At 40.0% G+C, this 16,690-nt stretch overlaps 1 protein-coding gene across 2 annotated transcripts; it reads right to left on the bottom strand.

The window, feature by feature from the left end:
- Positions 1-10,426: 10,426 nt before the first annotated feature.
- eomesa (eomesodermin homolog a) lies at positions 10,427-15,018 on the bottom strand. Of its 2 annotated transcripts, XM_040020018.1 has the most exons (7): positions 14,114-15,018; positions 13,512-13,666; positions 12,561-12,682; positions 12,135-12,293; positions 11,899-11,960; positions 11,050-11,768; positions 10,430-10,923 (listed from the first exon to the last, which is right to left on the bottom strand). In XM_040020018.1, exons 1-7 carry the CDS (start codon positions 14,821-14,823, stop codon positions 10,910-10,912), a joined length of 1,941 nt encoding a protein of 646 aa, XP_039875952.1. In that variant the 5' UTR covers positions 14,824-15,018; the 3' UTR covers positions 10,430-10,909. The 2 variants fall into 2 exon arrangements, with proteins under 2 accessions (XP_039875951.1, XP_039875952.1); XM_040020017.1 differs by having other exon boundaries at positions 10,427-11,768.
- Positions 15,019-16,690: the final 1,672 nt, after the last annotated feature.

Genomic DNA, 16,690 nt, shown 5'->3' with positions numbered 1-16,690 from the left:
ACGCCCGGCATTCTCGACCAATTAAAATCCAAAACGAAACAACAAGGGTGGGGTCTACTCCTCTGACGCGTGAAGTCCCAAACGGACCTTTTCTTATGTTTTACCTCGTCAACCCTGCTGGAGAGTAGAGGATGATTATACTCAGAATTAGACTTAATAAGGGCACTGAAAGACAGGAGAGAGAAACTGACACAGTATAAGTCAAGCAGCCCATATTTGATTGGTTAAAAGGTGAGATGGATCCATTTCACATTTGACATTTTCTTTTGTACTGGGTCTAAGTTGGACAAACAAAAAATATGTAAAGTAAATTCAGTTGTATTGTTGTATTATATACATGATTATATTTAAATTATATTTCTTCCAAATTTAAAGTGTTTTTTTCTTTTGTTATATATTGTTATTTTTATAGGTTATGCTATACACTTTGCCGCTTTAATAATGTGAATTTCCTAATTATGAATCAGGCTTATCTTACTACTATCTTATCTAATAGAAAAAAACATTCAAAGAAATAGTGTTTGAAGTGCACGCTGATTTATAAAACTAAACATGCTTGGGAAAACACAAAGTCAAACAGTTTCATCATCACCTGTATGTTTCTGGTCATTCTAAAAGTAAAAGAATATAAAGGGATAAGAACAAGCCGATATTTTTCTGATTAAATAACGTAAGCTCAGGCTTCTAAAAACATTAATCTGTAAGACGGGTCATGTAGTAAAGACTAAGAAAAAGTTTAAATCTGTACCATCCTCTTACATATAAAATTTGACTGTGTGTTTTGAGCGAGGGATGCAGCCTTCTCCGGGCTAGCCAGGGAATTTCACATGGAGCCAGTGAAGTTCCTGAAGGACAGAGGTGATGTGTTGGTGGTGTCAAGACACTGGGTCTGTGACCCAGTATTTTGAGTTTATTTTGTCTGTCTGATTTCTTGTGATGTATTAGAGTAATGGTAAGTTCTAGTGTTATTATTACAATGTCTTAATTAGGTTTTGTTTAAAGTTTCATCCATGCTCCCTTGTTTATGTATCCTTTTGATTCCTGTGTAAGTCTCTTGTCCCCTATGTATGATTTTTAGTTATGTCTGTCCCTTGTTCCCCTTATCTGTTTCCATGTTCCTCTCCTTGTCTATCATTCCGTGTCCCCAGTCTGTTATGTGTTTCATGTCTCCGTTTTCCATGTCATATCGTCAATCTTGTGTTGTCATAGTCTTCCTCTCATTATGTTTCCTATTTTATTTTGACAGTCTCGTGTTTCTGTGTTCATTGTGTTTTGCTTTCTCTGTGGCGCCATGTTCATTTGTGTCAGCTGTGTTCCCCACGTGTTTCCACTTCCCTCATTAACGTTCTGTGTATTTAAGTTCTCTGTCTTCCTTTGTTTTGTGTCAGGTTGTCTGTAGAGTTCTGTCCTCGTGTTGAGTTTTTTAAATCATGTTCAAGGTTTTGTTATTTGTCCCTTGTGTTTAGAATTTAGTTTTCCAATAGTGTTCATCTGCCTTTTGGTTTCTGTCTTTTCCCAGCCAAAAATAAACGGCTCACCCTTTGTTAAATTATAGTTTTGTTCCAAGTGTCTGCATTTTGGTTTTCCTCCTCCCTCCACACGGTCTGCCCGTACAACCCATGACAGGTGGGAGGGGGTTCTGGTAATAATGCAAGCAACTGAGTTTTGAACCAATTGAAGCTTATGGAGGGATTTTTGGGGAAGACCATGTAAAAGAGAATTACAGTAGTCAATGCAGGAGGTAACGAGGCTATGAACAAGACTGGACGCAAACTGGATGGAAAGAAAAGGACGCAATCTTCAGGGATGACACCAAGGCTCTTAACCTGAAATGATTTGATGGAGTGAGAGACCGTGTCGAAGGCTGAACTCCGATCCAAAAGGACGAGAATGTTGAGAAGAGCCAGTTCTGAGTAGAAGATCATCAGTGACTTTAAATAAAGTGGTTTCTGTGCTGTCAGTGACATGAGTGGAAGATTGAAATCTCTCATATATATATATTATTATGAACCAGGTGTAAATGAAGTTGAGCTGCGACTTTTCAAGTATTTTAGAAATAAAGGGTTGATTGTTAAACAGATGAAGGTTGTTAGGATCTAAGGCAGGTTTTTTTCAGTATAGGAGTGACTGAAGCAATCTTGAATAAAGAAGGAACAATACCGGTGATGAGTGGGAGTAAGGAAGACAGGCAAGATTTCAACAGTCCTGTAGGCATAGGTTCAAGATGACATGTAGCAGGCTTCAATTTACATATGGACATGGAAATATCAGCTATATCAGGAACATGAAAGGTGGAAAAGGGCTCAAAGTGGAGAAGAGGTTCTGAAGAGGGAGTAGAAACAGCATTCGAACTGAGTTGCTGGTGAATGTTATTAATTTTCCTATTGAAGAACAGCATCAAGGAGTTACAGGTTTCAGATGAATAGAAGTGTGGCGATAAAGTGTCAGGGGGTTGAAATGTAAGTAATGCGATTACTTAAAACCCATTGCTGTTTCTTGAAACTGTAGTTATATCTGCACCAGTGATTTAGTAAGAACTGGTTGGCTGAATCATCCAAACATCTACAGAGAGACTGTCTTTTTTTAAATAATTTTTATCTTTAGCAAGTTCAGTACAGGTAGAGACAGATACGCTTAGATCACTGTATTAATTTAAACCTTCTTTATGTTTTATAATGATTCATGCACAGGTGTAGTTCACATCCTTGCAGGTTCAGCTGAGCTGTGTCTGCCAGTTAGCAGAGTCCTTTCTTTGCAGAGCTTGCATTTTCCTCCCTGTGCCTGCATGGATTGTCTCCAGTCACACCGATGTCCTCCTATAGTCCAAAGACATGCATGTAAAGTAAACTAGTGATTTTAATTTGGTTCTAGGTGTGAATGTCAGCATGAAGGAGGAAAGAGGAGGTCTGAAATGCTGACTTTTTTTTTTTTGCCCTCCAGACTAATCTTAAGGTCATGCCACCTCAGCTTCAGCAGCACAGCTTGGATGAGAATGATTCCTGAAAATCATCCCTGCCAAAAAAGTTAAACACAGAAATGTGTGATATATATAGAATGTGTGAGTGTCAGAGCTATTTGTGTGCAAGGGTTGATTAATTATTGATATGAACAAGTGACACACAAGCCTCAAAGCAGAATTTTCCCCTAAACAAAAGGCACAACAGTAGCCTGCTATCAAACACAACTGTCAGCTCATTGCACTCTCATGTTCACTTCTGGAGCAAAACAGACAAACAACACAAAAGGAAACAGAGGAACAAAAGGGAACTGTTGTGCAGAAGTCTTGAGCCTCACCTCATGTCTCATTATTTTGCTAAGAAACTGGTAAATATGTGCAGTTACTTATTGAAACGTGCAAATATACATGGAAATACAGTAGTATATAAAGCAAAAACAGAGTTTCTGTAGTTCTATCAAGCTTGAAAGTCAATATCTGATATGACCACCTTCATTCTTTACCACAGCCTGAACTCTCTTACTCATGTTTTCTTGTCATTTCTTTAAGTCTTCAGGAAAAGCTTTGCAGGCTTCTTGAAGGATGTTTAAAAGCTCTTCTTTGGATGTTGGCTGCCTTTTGTTCTGTTCTCTGTCAAGATGATCCCACACAGCTTCAATAATTTTGAGGTTCAGGCTCTAGGGACGCTCACTGTGTTCCATTCTCTTGTTTTTTAATCCATGTATAGTTTTACTGCACTGGTGGTGTGTTTGGGATCATTGTCATATTGAAAAAATAGATTGTTGCTTCTCAGACATATTCTGGGTGGTCCTGCATGCTGGCTCAAGCTGTAATGCTACTTTTTGTCTCCATAATTCCCTTAATTTTGAAGATAACAGTGGCTGAAATGCAGCTGCATCATGTTTTACAGATGGCTATAAACACTCAATGTCGTACCTCTGTACTAATGATAGTTTCAACCAAAAATTTCTAACTTAGATTCATCACGCCATAAGACTTGTTGCTGCTGATTTTCAGCCCTGGCCTTGTGTTATTTGGCATCCTTCAGGCTTTTCTCCCCACATCTTTTCCTCAAGAGTTTCATCCTAAACTAATGTGGAAACATTCACGTTTTATCACCTAAACCTCAGTTGGTCATGAGCTGAGTGACCAACAACACCAATGTTCCTGTTGAGATAAAAACTGAACGTCCCTATAAGTAGAAGTTATACCACCTATAAGCAGAGATGGGCAGTAACGCGTTACTGTAATCCAATTACTTTTTTCAAGTAACGAGTAAAGTAAGGGATTACTATTGCAAAAACGGTAATTAGATTACCGTTACTTTCCCGTAGGAACGCTGCATTACTGCCTTACTAAAACTGTGATTTTTTTTTTTGCGAGAATGTCTCATGACAGTGACGTAAGCAAGTGCAACGTTTGTGAAAACAGCTGTGTGCAACAATGGATAATATATGGAGTGTGGGAGAGAGTATGAGCATGCAACGTTTAAAGTGTGGAAGTACTGACCTTACTTCAAGTTTGATTCCATAAAAAGTGACAAAAACATTAAGGTCCGTTGTGCGTGGGAAGAAAACTTCTTTTTACAATGAAAAAAACCCCCTAAACCTCTGAGCAAGCACCGAGTGCGCTACGATGTAATGGGAAACTCACAGAGAAACTCGCAGATTCTTCCACTGACCGCTGCGGCACACCTGCACCAGGGTAAACCTCCGCCTACTCTACTCCTGCTTTACAGGTGAAAATAGAGCAAAAGGACCGCTGAGTCTTTGACTTTATTTATTTTCTGCTGTGTTTTACTTGCATCTATTTGAAAGACTGAGTGTAAACACAAATATATATATTTTTTTTTATGTGCTGGAATGTGCAGAAAATAGGTTTAAATAGGTTTAAAACAAATTTCTTCCAGTCAGAGAATGTTGCATATAATTAAATTTTTGCTTGATGCATAAAGTTAAAAGATTAAAACTGATAAAACAAGTTTTAAAAAAGGGACTTTTCCATTTGATTACATTTTGTATGATGGATTATGCAGAAAAAGTAGCATTGGGCTGAAAGATCTATCGCTTTATCACCTATTCAGGTTGTAAATCGTGTTTTTAAAAAGTAACTAAGTAACTAAGTAATTAATTACTTTTGAAAATAAGTAATCAGCAAAGTAACGGGATTACTTTTTTGGGGAAGTAATCAGTAATTAGTTACTGATTACTTTTTTCAAGTAACTTGACCAACACTGCTAATGATAGTTTCAACCAAAAATTTCTAACTTAGATTCATAACACCGTAAGACTTGTTGCTGCTGATTTTCAGCCCTGGCCTTGTGTTATTTGGCATCCTTCAGGCTTTTCTCCCCACATCTTTTCCTCAAGAGTTTCACTTTTCTGTAATTATTCATCTTCACCAGCAGATGGCAATGTCGTATTAAACAATTCTTTCTGTTAATACAAGTCAACACAGCCAGAAATGAAGATATTTCATTCACTCTATAGATACACTGCTTTCTCTTCTGTCTGCTATTCCTCTCCCTTGTTTTATGATTTAAGGTACATATTCACTTATTTCTAGATCATGACAAATGACTGAAAATAGTGTATGGTGAACCACAAAGAAAGCCACAGTTTAAATTTACTATGTAAAGCTGATGTGCCCAAATTATCATAATAATTTTCACTATTGCAGTTTATCTAAATGATCCAGCCCTAGAAGCCCATCTTCAGCCCCACTAAACCACCAAAACTTTTATTGTTATTCCAGTGAACACCCTCAGTCATGTGCATTATTACATAATCTCCTGGTTCTCTCTTCATAGGTGTGGCACAAAATGCACTTCGAAGATAAACCAGACAGGTGAAAACAGCCAAAGAAGTCTGCTCGTTCAGAAGTGTTCAGGGGCGTTTTCCTTTAAATAGAGCCCAATCCTCACCCACCCATCAACCTCCGGCATAATCACGCGGCAGCTCAGAAATAGAACTGCGAGGTGGGAGATCAAACTATCACCTCTTAATTGTAGCCTGAGTCTTAAAGATGCTGAGAGCCCATTAGCGCACAAAGACGTGTGCTGTGTACTGCTCCTTAAACATGCATCAGTATAATGCAGCTGGGAGATGAGTCAGAAATTAGACAAGTGGAAGAATCACCACAGTGGCATCCACCTGTGCTGGGACTCGCAGAAAAAGATGCAGATTGCAAGGTGTGGTGATGATGGGAAAGAAAGTTTTCTCCTTTCGCAGCTTCGGGAAAGAAGAAAGGGAGAAAACATTGCTAAAAATTTGTAGCGCTTAAAAAAACTGGAGACTTGATGCCATATTTGCAAAAAAAAATCATAAATAAATCTCTAAAAAATATCTAACTTGTTGAATCCTTACAGAGGTCACAAAGATAGTTTTCAATTGCGCTGAGCTGCAAAAGGTGACACATTGGAGAGTGTAAAATGTTAAGTAAAACCCACCAAATGAATATTGATTGTGTCATGTTTTGTCTCAGAAGCTGTAGAAATGAAGAGTCCCTTTTCCCCAGAAGGGTTGGTGGATGTTGTTTTTCTCCAGTGGTGAGGCCTTCTGAGGGTTCCAGGAGAAAAAAGGAAGAGAATGTGAAATTCCCAAATCTGCCTGAGCGCTCCATCAAAGTGCCAATGCATTGATTTTGACCACAGATCTTTTCCACCCAGCTGCATCTATGTGCCCTACCCCAAACACTGCTCTCAAGACCAATGTCTTGCGGGAGCGTTAGTGCCCCTAAATCCTGTTCAACTCCTGTGGGACATTCGGGGGAAGGAAGAGTAGAGGCCAGTGACCAGCATGGTGTACCCAAATCGACACAGGGATGGGCAGATAGTGGGAGGGGTAGGTTGTGGAGAGGGTAAATGGTGTTGGTGATCAGAAGGAGAAGGTGGGAAGAGGGAAAAGGGTGGGGGTCTGGCCCGTCGAGGTGCGTTCCACTGCCCTCCAGAGGGAACACAGGGGTTTGAAATCAATGTGCTGTTAAGTGCAGCTTAGCTGCGGGATACTCTTTCCAGCATTATCCATGCACCAATGAGTCAAGGCCATGCTTGTGTGCTGCATATGCAGTCTATGGGTACCAACAGGAGGCCCTTCTACGCCTCCGGTTCTTTTCACCTCCATGCTCTCTGCCAACACTCAACGGTCTTCTCCAAACAGTTGTGGCCCTGCTAACTTGAGACTCATCTCACACCAGGGTCTCACTCCAGCAGACCTGTGAGCATTACATTCATACTGTAGTCAACCTACCCTCCAACCCCACATCCACTGTTGGTGAACCAGTCCAAAAGAAAGCAATGAACTAAATAAAGCCTCATGTTGTGTACATAAAACACCCTGGGAAAGACAAAAGAACACTCAAATACTGTCAATGCACTCCACTTAACAATGCATATGGTTGTTATACATAAAACAAATTACAGGACAGACATTGGTGTATAAAGGTGTCACAGTATAATCTAGTACAGTTTGTTTCCTTGCCTTTGTGCTCGTGGAGTAATCAGAAAGAAAACTGTGTTGCATCATTTCAGAAACAATTACAAGAAGTAGATGTGACTCCCTTAGACAAATGACATTAACCTCAAGATATTTAAACCAAAACCTTTAGTAAAATAAGAGTGATTAACTAGATCATGAGTGAAAGCATCACAAACAACAGAGTGGCCATATGAGACTCAAAGAGTCCCCGAGGAATAATTCTGCAGTAATTCTAAGTGGCTTGATAATCATTTAACAGAGGTGACATTTATCAACACATCAAAAGAGGAAATATAGTGTGAAGAGGAATCAAAATTGCTTCTGTCTCAGCCATGACTGTTACTTTTTAAAAGGAGCGGATTTAAAATCTTGACCCAGACACGCGTCTGCCCGTGGCTGCATTTAGTCAGTGAGAGCAGTAATAGAGTGTGACTGAAGGTGAGGAAACAGCCTCAGGCCTTCATCTGTGTTTAGATGTCAGCCCTCCTTGGGTACAATATCTCCATAGCCTCCTTGGCCTTTCTTACATGGACTCTCAACATGGTCACCAAAGGACAGCCTGAGGGAAGGGCACAGACATGCGACTGTTCACCTACACACACACAAACAGACACAAACACACAAGTTTTACACATTCACTGCAAGACTCTGGTCCTCCTAGGCCTGTATTACTGACACTTCAACAAAACACAGTCAATTACTGAGAATGTAGCTAGCAGTGTTAACAGCTGTAGAGCAGAGCAGTCAATTGTTCAGGCCTTATCCCAATGCGCATATCTCTAAGTTAACACGAGTTGAATTTCTGCAAGCATGCTACAGAGGTGTCTATTGATTACTGTACTTCTTGCTTGAATGGTTGAGAAAGACACAATCTATCGACTTGTTGTTCTTTAGAGTTGCAGGGAGCTCACAAGAATCCCCTCCTATTAACTTGTGAAACAAACTGTGAGAGGATCTTTACAGAGCTTCGGCTTAAGATTATACGTGTAGTTTAGACTCGGTCAAAGTGTCTGTGTATCATTCCGCTGCTGTTTATATCACTTCATGGACAGGAGGTTTTATTTCTGAGTGATGATGGCAGAGATTGGGCAGTAACTGCTGAACATGGCGACATATCTTGACAAACGAGGCACTCACCTTGGAGATGGTGTGATGGTCACGACAATAGCTAAAATGGGTGTGGTGTAGTGCAAAAGTCTTAGAAAGGCATCAATCACCATCAGAAATGTGTCTGATCACTCCCAAGTTTATTCTGTAACATCACTCCAAGTGCACAGCCAGTGTCATGAAAAGCAATCTTCAGCAACACAAAAGGAGTCTTGCATCGTCTCGACTTCCCTTTTAGCACCTAAAATATGCGCGCAATGTTTCGAGCCATCGTATTATTTTTAGTTCGAGTCAAATTCGTTCTTTTTTTTACTATGAAAGCAGCATTATGTCAGGCCTTGCAAATTTAAGAGAATACGCTAAACTTTGCTGACATAAGAAGTTACTCTGTGGCTTCTATAAGAGGGGAATGCGATGGCTGAAGTAACTGCTGTTTCCAATGAGTTACAAATGTACTGCCTTCCTCTTCTGTTGTCAGTGTATCGGTTACTCTCACATCTCGGCAACTATCCTTTCGAGAGAGTGTGGAAACTGTGGTCATACGGCTCTAATCTTGACAGCTATTCTCCACATCGCGACAACTGATGAACAGAGGTCAAGACAACATGAAAAGGAGAAGAAAAACATCATCAGATGCACTGAAATACAATTTGCTGACACGCACAAGTGCAAACATTTTTATTCTCTAGGCCCAAACCCCTCCCCCCCGAAGAGCCTTTTTCTTACAGCTTTCCTGAGAGGCCGGGGCAATCAAGCACTCTACCTTGTTAGGAGGTGTTAATTGGAGTTAGTCAGACTCCTCACTTTGTCAAGGAGTCTGACAACAGAATTAATTAGAATTCAAGTATGTAAATCAATTCAAATTGGGGTCCTTATGGGGATGGATATGAAGTATTTTCACCGAAGAAAAAACAGGCGCTGAGAACATGAGCCAAGAAGTCTCGGTGTGAATATTATGACTTCTCTTTTTGCAGATTTTAGTTTCACCAATCCACTTTTGGAGAGGCCATAGATGCGCAGTATAAATAGAGGTGTTAAGCTGAACGCTGCCCTTAGATGGATGGTTTATGGACTGTTTTCCATTTAGTTTTTTTTCTTCTTCGTGTTTTCTAAGTATACACATGCCTCACATGCAGTTGCATTCTTAGGTAAATGATAAAATGTGTGAAAACGCCATGGCAACAACAGTGGAAATGGTAGTACTCCCTCCCCGCTTTGTGTGCTTTTCACCTAATTGAGTCTATGTTGTGAATCATGTCATGTAAAACTTATACTTAAATTGCACGTTGCTCACTTGAATTGTGAGCCGCTGTGTTACCTTGTAACACTTATTTGTGGCATGAAAAGGATGGCTCAGCGCTTTTATGCATACGCGCTGTGGATTCTGAGAATTTCAGCTTTACATTTCCATGGGTGAAGCGCAAAAAAATACATTACTGTTGCCTTAAAACAACCTCTAATCTATATACCATCCGATGTCATTAATATTTAGTGTTGTTTCCTCTGATTGTTCCTATTTATGGTCACAGTTGTCTGCATGTGAAATAAAAAAGAATAATTAAAATCCATATTTTTTTTAAATAAACAAGACTAAATATAGTTTATTAGTGAGATGAGTCAAATTTTAATCAGTTGAAACATACAAAGTACAGCTGGAAATGGTGTTCATTGTGTGCCTTATTCGCTTGGTTAAAACTTCTGACCTCCATCTATACCAACACAAAATAAGGCAGAATTGTCTTTCACTGATTTTTGCTCAGTTTGAGAGAACCAGCATGTTTAGATTCCTTGTGGATTTTACACACTTTATTTTGTTGCAAAGTCAACGATCATTAGGCGTGCTTTATTTTGAAGGCCAGAATTTTCAGCCATAAAAGGGAGTAGATTGTAAAAAAATGAGAAACTTGCTCTTCAATTGTACTAAAATGTCTTAAATGCAGTGTTTTTATCAAACGCGGGAGCTGTTTCGTCTTAAAATGCACGCATAGATTTGTATTTGCGGCTGGTGAACATCCGAGAGCTGTTACTGATCGCTCTTCGTATAAATAAAACATACTCAGACATTTGAACAGTGCTTCATGAAAAGCTGTTTTATTATCCATTTAATAACACCTCCATGAAGACAATTTGTACAAGATACATCACATTCTAAAGTGCACAAATACTGTACAACAAAAATGACTTAAATATGCATGGGGGGCGGGAGGGGGAAAAAAATCACATCTGTCAAAAAAAGTTGCAAAAATAAAGGAATTAATTGGTACATGCTTTTATTTTTAAAAAACAACAATCACTATGCATGTTTCTGCTCAGGTATGTGGGAGGGGCTGGCCTGGGAAAAAAACCTTGTGCAGCTTGCTTGGGGGGAACACTAAGCTTTGGCACCTTTAGAGAAAAGAGAAAAAAGACATTAACAAGGAATGGAGATCACTCAATAAAAACGAAAGATTTATATTTAGTTTAAATAAATAGAGTCTTAGGGGCTTGTGTAGAATGCATAATAACCCATGCCTTTTGGGTTGTCCTTGTTGTACTCCTCCGTGGTCAAGTCCTCACACTTGATGGTTGGGGAGTTCTCTGTGCTTGAGCCCCCTGGGGACATCCTGCGCCTCTTGCACACCATGGAGTACACACCAGAATCAGCAGAGTCCACTGATTTCAGTGAGTGGGACGTTTCAATCCAGGTTGAGGTGGGTGGCGCGTTCTCCTCAGACAGCTTTTCCTTAGTTGCCCCCAGCTGGTCCTCCGGGAAGGCTGGGGGGCTTGGACGAGGGGACCAGGGAAGGCCTGTGGTCATTTTGCGCTGGTAAGAGCTTCTGGTTCCCCAGCCTGCAGCCATGGAAGCGAAGGCCGAGTCTGGGTAGTAGCTGAGAGCATGGGATGTCTGCAGGGACAGGGGCTTAATGCCGTACGACAGCAGGCTACTTGTGGAATAGTCATTCTCGTATGACAGATCCAACTTGTTGGAGCCCGGCTGCTGAACTGGGGGAACAAACCAGCGCTGGGCAGAAGCAGCTGCACTGGCATCCTCACTCTGCGGGGAGAGAAGGCTGTTGGTTTGGGGAACGGCGCGTTCGCCAGGGTAGAATCGGTTCTGAGGCAGGTTGTTGACAAACTGGTCCTGAAAGAAAGGCTGCATGGCATAGCGGGCTCCGGGCACAATCTGGGTAGAGCGCGGCGAGTCTGTAGGAGATGGAGTCAGCCTGTCACTCTCTGGAGCTGTGTACATCCTGTTTAGCAAAGAAAGAAAACAAATACAAAAATGAATTGCAATAGGCTACTACTGGTTTTGAACAAACAAATAAGGGCACCACACAAAGAAAACCAAAAACCACATTGCTTTGAATGCAAAACACGTACGAGTCATAGTTGTCCCGGAAGCCTTTTGCAAATGGGTTGTGATCTATCTTTAGCTGAGTAATCTGAAATAAAGACGAAAGCTTGTATTAATAATATGCATATTTGGGTAAACTATTACATTAAAGACTGAAAAACAATATTAAAGATTGCGTTTTTTAAAACAAAATTTAGAATCAAATAATTTTAATTTGTTGTATCAGAAAGGGAAAAAATAAAGAGACTAATCGTGTGCTTACATCTGTGTTCTGATAAGCTGTGACAGCTATAAACTGGTTTTCTGGGAAGGTGAAGGTCTGAGTTCTGGCCTCATTGCTCATGTCCTCCACTCCATCTTCTGTCACCTCCACAATGTGCAACCGCGGCTGATATTTATGAAGTGACTGCAAGACTATCATCTGAAAATGAGAAGTGGTTGATAAGTGCAACGCTATGCATGCTGATACGTACGACTGCAGCTGCAAGTCTTTATGATTCAGTGGAAAGGGGCACTGTTCACAAATATTAGTCAAAGACTGGAAATATTCTGGAAATGTATCCAAGCATTTGCAGCTGATGATGAAAATATATAAATAAATAAAGCAAGAGTATTTGAAACACTATTTCACAAAAAAAGAAGAAGAAGAAAAAGAGAAATCCAGCCATATTTAAAAACTATATCTAACCTGTGTGTTGTTGTTGTTGGCTCCTTTATTGTTGGTCAGCTTCAACTTGCTAAAAGAGATTTCTTGCCTCATCCAGTGAGCACCGGTATTTGGGGATTCAGGATGAACATACACCTTGTTACCTAAAATTAAAAAAATTTAAAAATCAATAGACTTTTAGTAACACAACTAACTGAAAGAATATAAACAAGGGTCTGTGCAAACTGCAAAAAATATTAAAAAGCACATGCAGCTTTTTAGTATTTGTTTCTTTTTTCAGAAGCAATAATTCTTCTGATCGTATTAGGCCTGTGTTACAGTAAAATCAAATAAATCCATAAAATATGACTAAAATAAAAACGTGCCTGTAACTGTAATTTAAAAATATTAAATAACCTACAAAAACTGACAGTAGTTCTGATGATGAGGATGATTTTATGAATCCTTCCCCATTTATTTGAACCAAAATGGACACTTGAAAAATGAATGCTTCCCTCATATTTTCTCACATCTCTACTCAACGTTTACATTTTAAAATGAAGGTGCTATTTTTTTCATGTATTTAAAAGTTGTAACTGTTAAATATAGCACGTATTTAAAAGCCACATTTATCGAGTAATTCCACGCCTTACAGGCTCATGGCAAGGACGTGGCCATTTAAACAAAACTCCACCGAAGTTGATATGTTGCTGCGTTAAAACACTGGAAACTCCCTTTAAAAAATACGCTTCACAACAACGATCGATTTTTTTTCTTGTCAGTAAAAACTTACATATTTTTTTTAACATAAGGGTTTGTTTGTTTGTTTGTTTGTTTTAAAAAACCTTAAAAAAAACACTTGCGACTAAATAGCATCTGTTGCATCGTTTCTAAAACGCTTTGTCATTTCTTTTTTAATTTTTTAAAGAAAATATTCACTAAAACAAAGTACAATTTTAATACTCGTAAAACTGTGTTAATTGCATTACTCACCTTGCATATTATTGTCTGCTTTTCCACAAGTGACCCACTTTCCGCCCTGAAAGCGCCAGTGATTCGGGTCAGCCAAAACAATTTCCACGAAGACATTGTAATGCGCTGTGAGGTTGAGTCCAGTGATGTTGAAACTGAGGAATGGAAACATCCGTCTGGGGGCAAAAAAATACAACAACAGGAAAAATTCGTTAGCTTTCAGTGCAAAAGACACAAAATTGCAAAGCAAAACTTTATTGATAAACGTCTGCACGGGTTGAATTGGCCAGAATTATTTAATCGTGCTTGCTGTTGTTTTTTTGCAGATTTAAATGTACACATTTTTGTTAGTGTCATGATTGTCCTGATGCGTAATTGGGCGTTAAAACTCCCCCCAAACTAAAACTGAAACCCTGCCACCCCCGACGTGTTGGGTCGGGGGTGACAGAATAATTAAAATTTTGCGCCTGCATAACGTTACAAAAAAAATGAACAGCCATTCTTGTAAATAAAAGAAAATAAATTATAATAAAATACATTATGGAGCAGATGCAAGTAAATATGACTTTAATGTTTAATTTTCTGTATTGTTAAATCCGTACTTTTTAACCAAATGTGCTTACCTGCCCTGCTTGGTGATGATCATCTCGGTCTGGTGCCGGTGGAATTTCAACCACAGAGGTCTGTTGCACAGATAAACCTGCGCTCTGGCTCCGGCGGCAGACCCCGGCAGAGACATGGAGCCAATACCCGTCCCTGTCCCGGGATAGGAGGGATACAAACAGCCCGGACCCTGACTGAACTGATACCCTCCGCTGCTAAACTGGCTCCGACCGGTACACACGGAGGAAGAGGAGAAGCCTGTCGGCGGCAGGACGGATCCGTAATGTAGTGAAGCCGGGTACCTGGAGCTGCTTGACCCGGTGTACACTGACCCGGTCTGTCCTGCGTAAGGAAAGAGTGAACAGGGGCTTGCCATGTCTGAACTCGCCTGGGATGACGAGATGAAGTATCTGTCAGAGCCAAGTTCATCTATGTTGTACCGGCGACCGTTCGTCAAATCGTCCTCACCCAGCACCGGGGAGCCTTTTCTCCCATCGGGCCCGGCTTTAGTGAAAGTGTCCCCCTCTCCCTCGCCAAGCATCCCGTTTCCCACCCCGCTCAGATACTTCTTAGGAGCGTTGCTGGACTCTGATTCCGTCCGGTCTACGTCTTGATATTCAAGCTGCGACGATGGCCTGGGGCTGTTGTTAGCGCTGTCCGACGAGGACAGATTGTAAAAGGTCTTGGGTAAGTTGATATTAGCGCTGGGAAGGATGTTCTCTAACTGCATTGTTTTCAAATCTTGCAATAAATAAAGAATTTCAAGAGTCCAGGGTGAATCTCAGCCAAGGAGGTGCCACAGTCGCCCTGGTTGTCTCTGTCTCTGCAGCCTCCCTCCCTTACGAATGACGGGAGGTTGAACCCTCTCCGCACCTACAGATTTTCAGATGAGATTATTGCCTGGGTAGGGGATGTTCAGCGCCTCTTATAAGACGACTTATAAGAGAGCTGAACCTCTCTGTTAGGGGAGGAGCTCTTGAGAAAGCATGAGGGGGCACCAGCCCTCTCCATAGCCAATAGCCGCACAACTCTAATTCAATTAGAAAGTGTGCGGTAGGAAGAATACGAGAGAAAGAAGAGAAAGTTTATTTTATTTATTTATTTGTCTTTTATCCCTTCGCGGCAGTAAATATGACTTATACGGAACAATGTCTTCGCGCAATTTCGTGCCGTTTCACTATAAAAACAATCATAAAAATCAGTGCACAAAAACATATTGTTTGCTGTACTAACAACGCTAAAGAGGAGAAGCGTAATTTCTGCACAAACACGAAACTGACAGCGTTTGGTCGCATTTCACAAGTTTTGCATCTCCAGTCACTCGCGGAAAATCGCTTCTGATCAGCCATCACCGATCAGCACAGAGACAAAATACGCATTCAGATATAAAGAGCCACGTTACGGTCATTTGTAGTTATCTGTAAATACAAATCAACTGCCCGTGAAAACAACCCTAATGAGAAAAAAGAAATCGTATGTGCACCACATCAACTATAATTGGACTCCTGCGCCCCTTCAACCGGTGCCTCTTCAGTTGGTTTAAAAAAACTGTCAAAACCAAGTGAAAAACAAGAGAGAGAAAAAACGTTTTTTTAAACGTTTCGAGTATTATCAGTGAGCATTTACTGCAGATAAGCGCCTCCTTTTTATTAGATTATGCGAAAAATAATATTATGGTGCTATAGCTTTAGACACCTTCACAAATCTAAAATAAATAAACGCAAACACATTTTTAAAAAGCATCATTTAAAACCTTTACTATTTTTGTGCTTGTTTTTTTTTTTCATGAACTACAGCAGGTTTAAAATTATAGTTCAGTAGTTGCATAATTGCATGCATCAAACAACAATGAGGCCCATTTTATTTCATGCATTAAAGCAGTCTGCTAAATAGCAAATGAGAAAACAGGAAGGAAAAATAAGTCGGTTGCTTAATTTGATCTGCAATAAAAAAAAAAAAAAAAAAAAAAAAGATTAAATTGCTCCAATCAGGTTCTGTTGATTTTGAATATTTAAATACACATTCATAGTGACAGAGTGCAGGATTTATTAAAGCAACCCCAAAACAAAAAACGTCTTTTTTTTTCTTACTTCTTGCATCTGTTGCTAGAGTTCAGCACAGATGAAGCAGTGTTTAAAATGGTGATAAATCTCTCCTAACTCCAATAACCTCCAGTTCCAGCAGGGAATGCCCAAATCGGAGGACTAACACAAAACACTGCAAAAAAAGAAGAAAGCAAATCTGCATGCATGCTTGCAAAATACATAAAGAGACGAAACCAACAAAATGAAAACAGTAGAACCGCACTTGTTTGGTGACAAATAATAATAAACAAGTGAAAAACGAAACTTTTTTTCAAATATAAAGTGATTTAAAATTGTGAAAGTCTCTCTCTCACTCTCTCTCTCTCTCTCTCTCTCACACACACACACGCACACACACACACACACACACACACACATACTGAAACATATGAGTGTGAGACACGAAAATCTCCCGAAACCAGAAATAATCAAAGAAACGTGTCGCACAACAAACGCCGTACTGTATCCAGGCCTAATGATAAAGGGGGATCTGAGCGGTGTCACGGGGACAGC

The sequence above is a fragment of the Simochromis diagramma genome, unplaced genomic scaffold (genome assembly GCF_900408965.1).
Source record: "Simochromis diagramma unplaced genomic scaffold, fSimDia1.1 OVJJ01000753.1, whole genome shotgun sequence".
Taxonomy (NCBI): domain Eukaryota; kingdom Metazoa; phylum Chordata; class Actinopteri; order Cichliformes; family Cichlidae; genus Simochromis; species Simochromis diagramma.
Note: the sequence above shows the minus strand (reverse complement) of the source record. Positions and strands in the feature narration are given on the sequence as shown.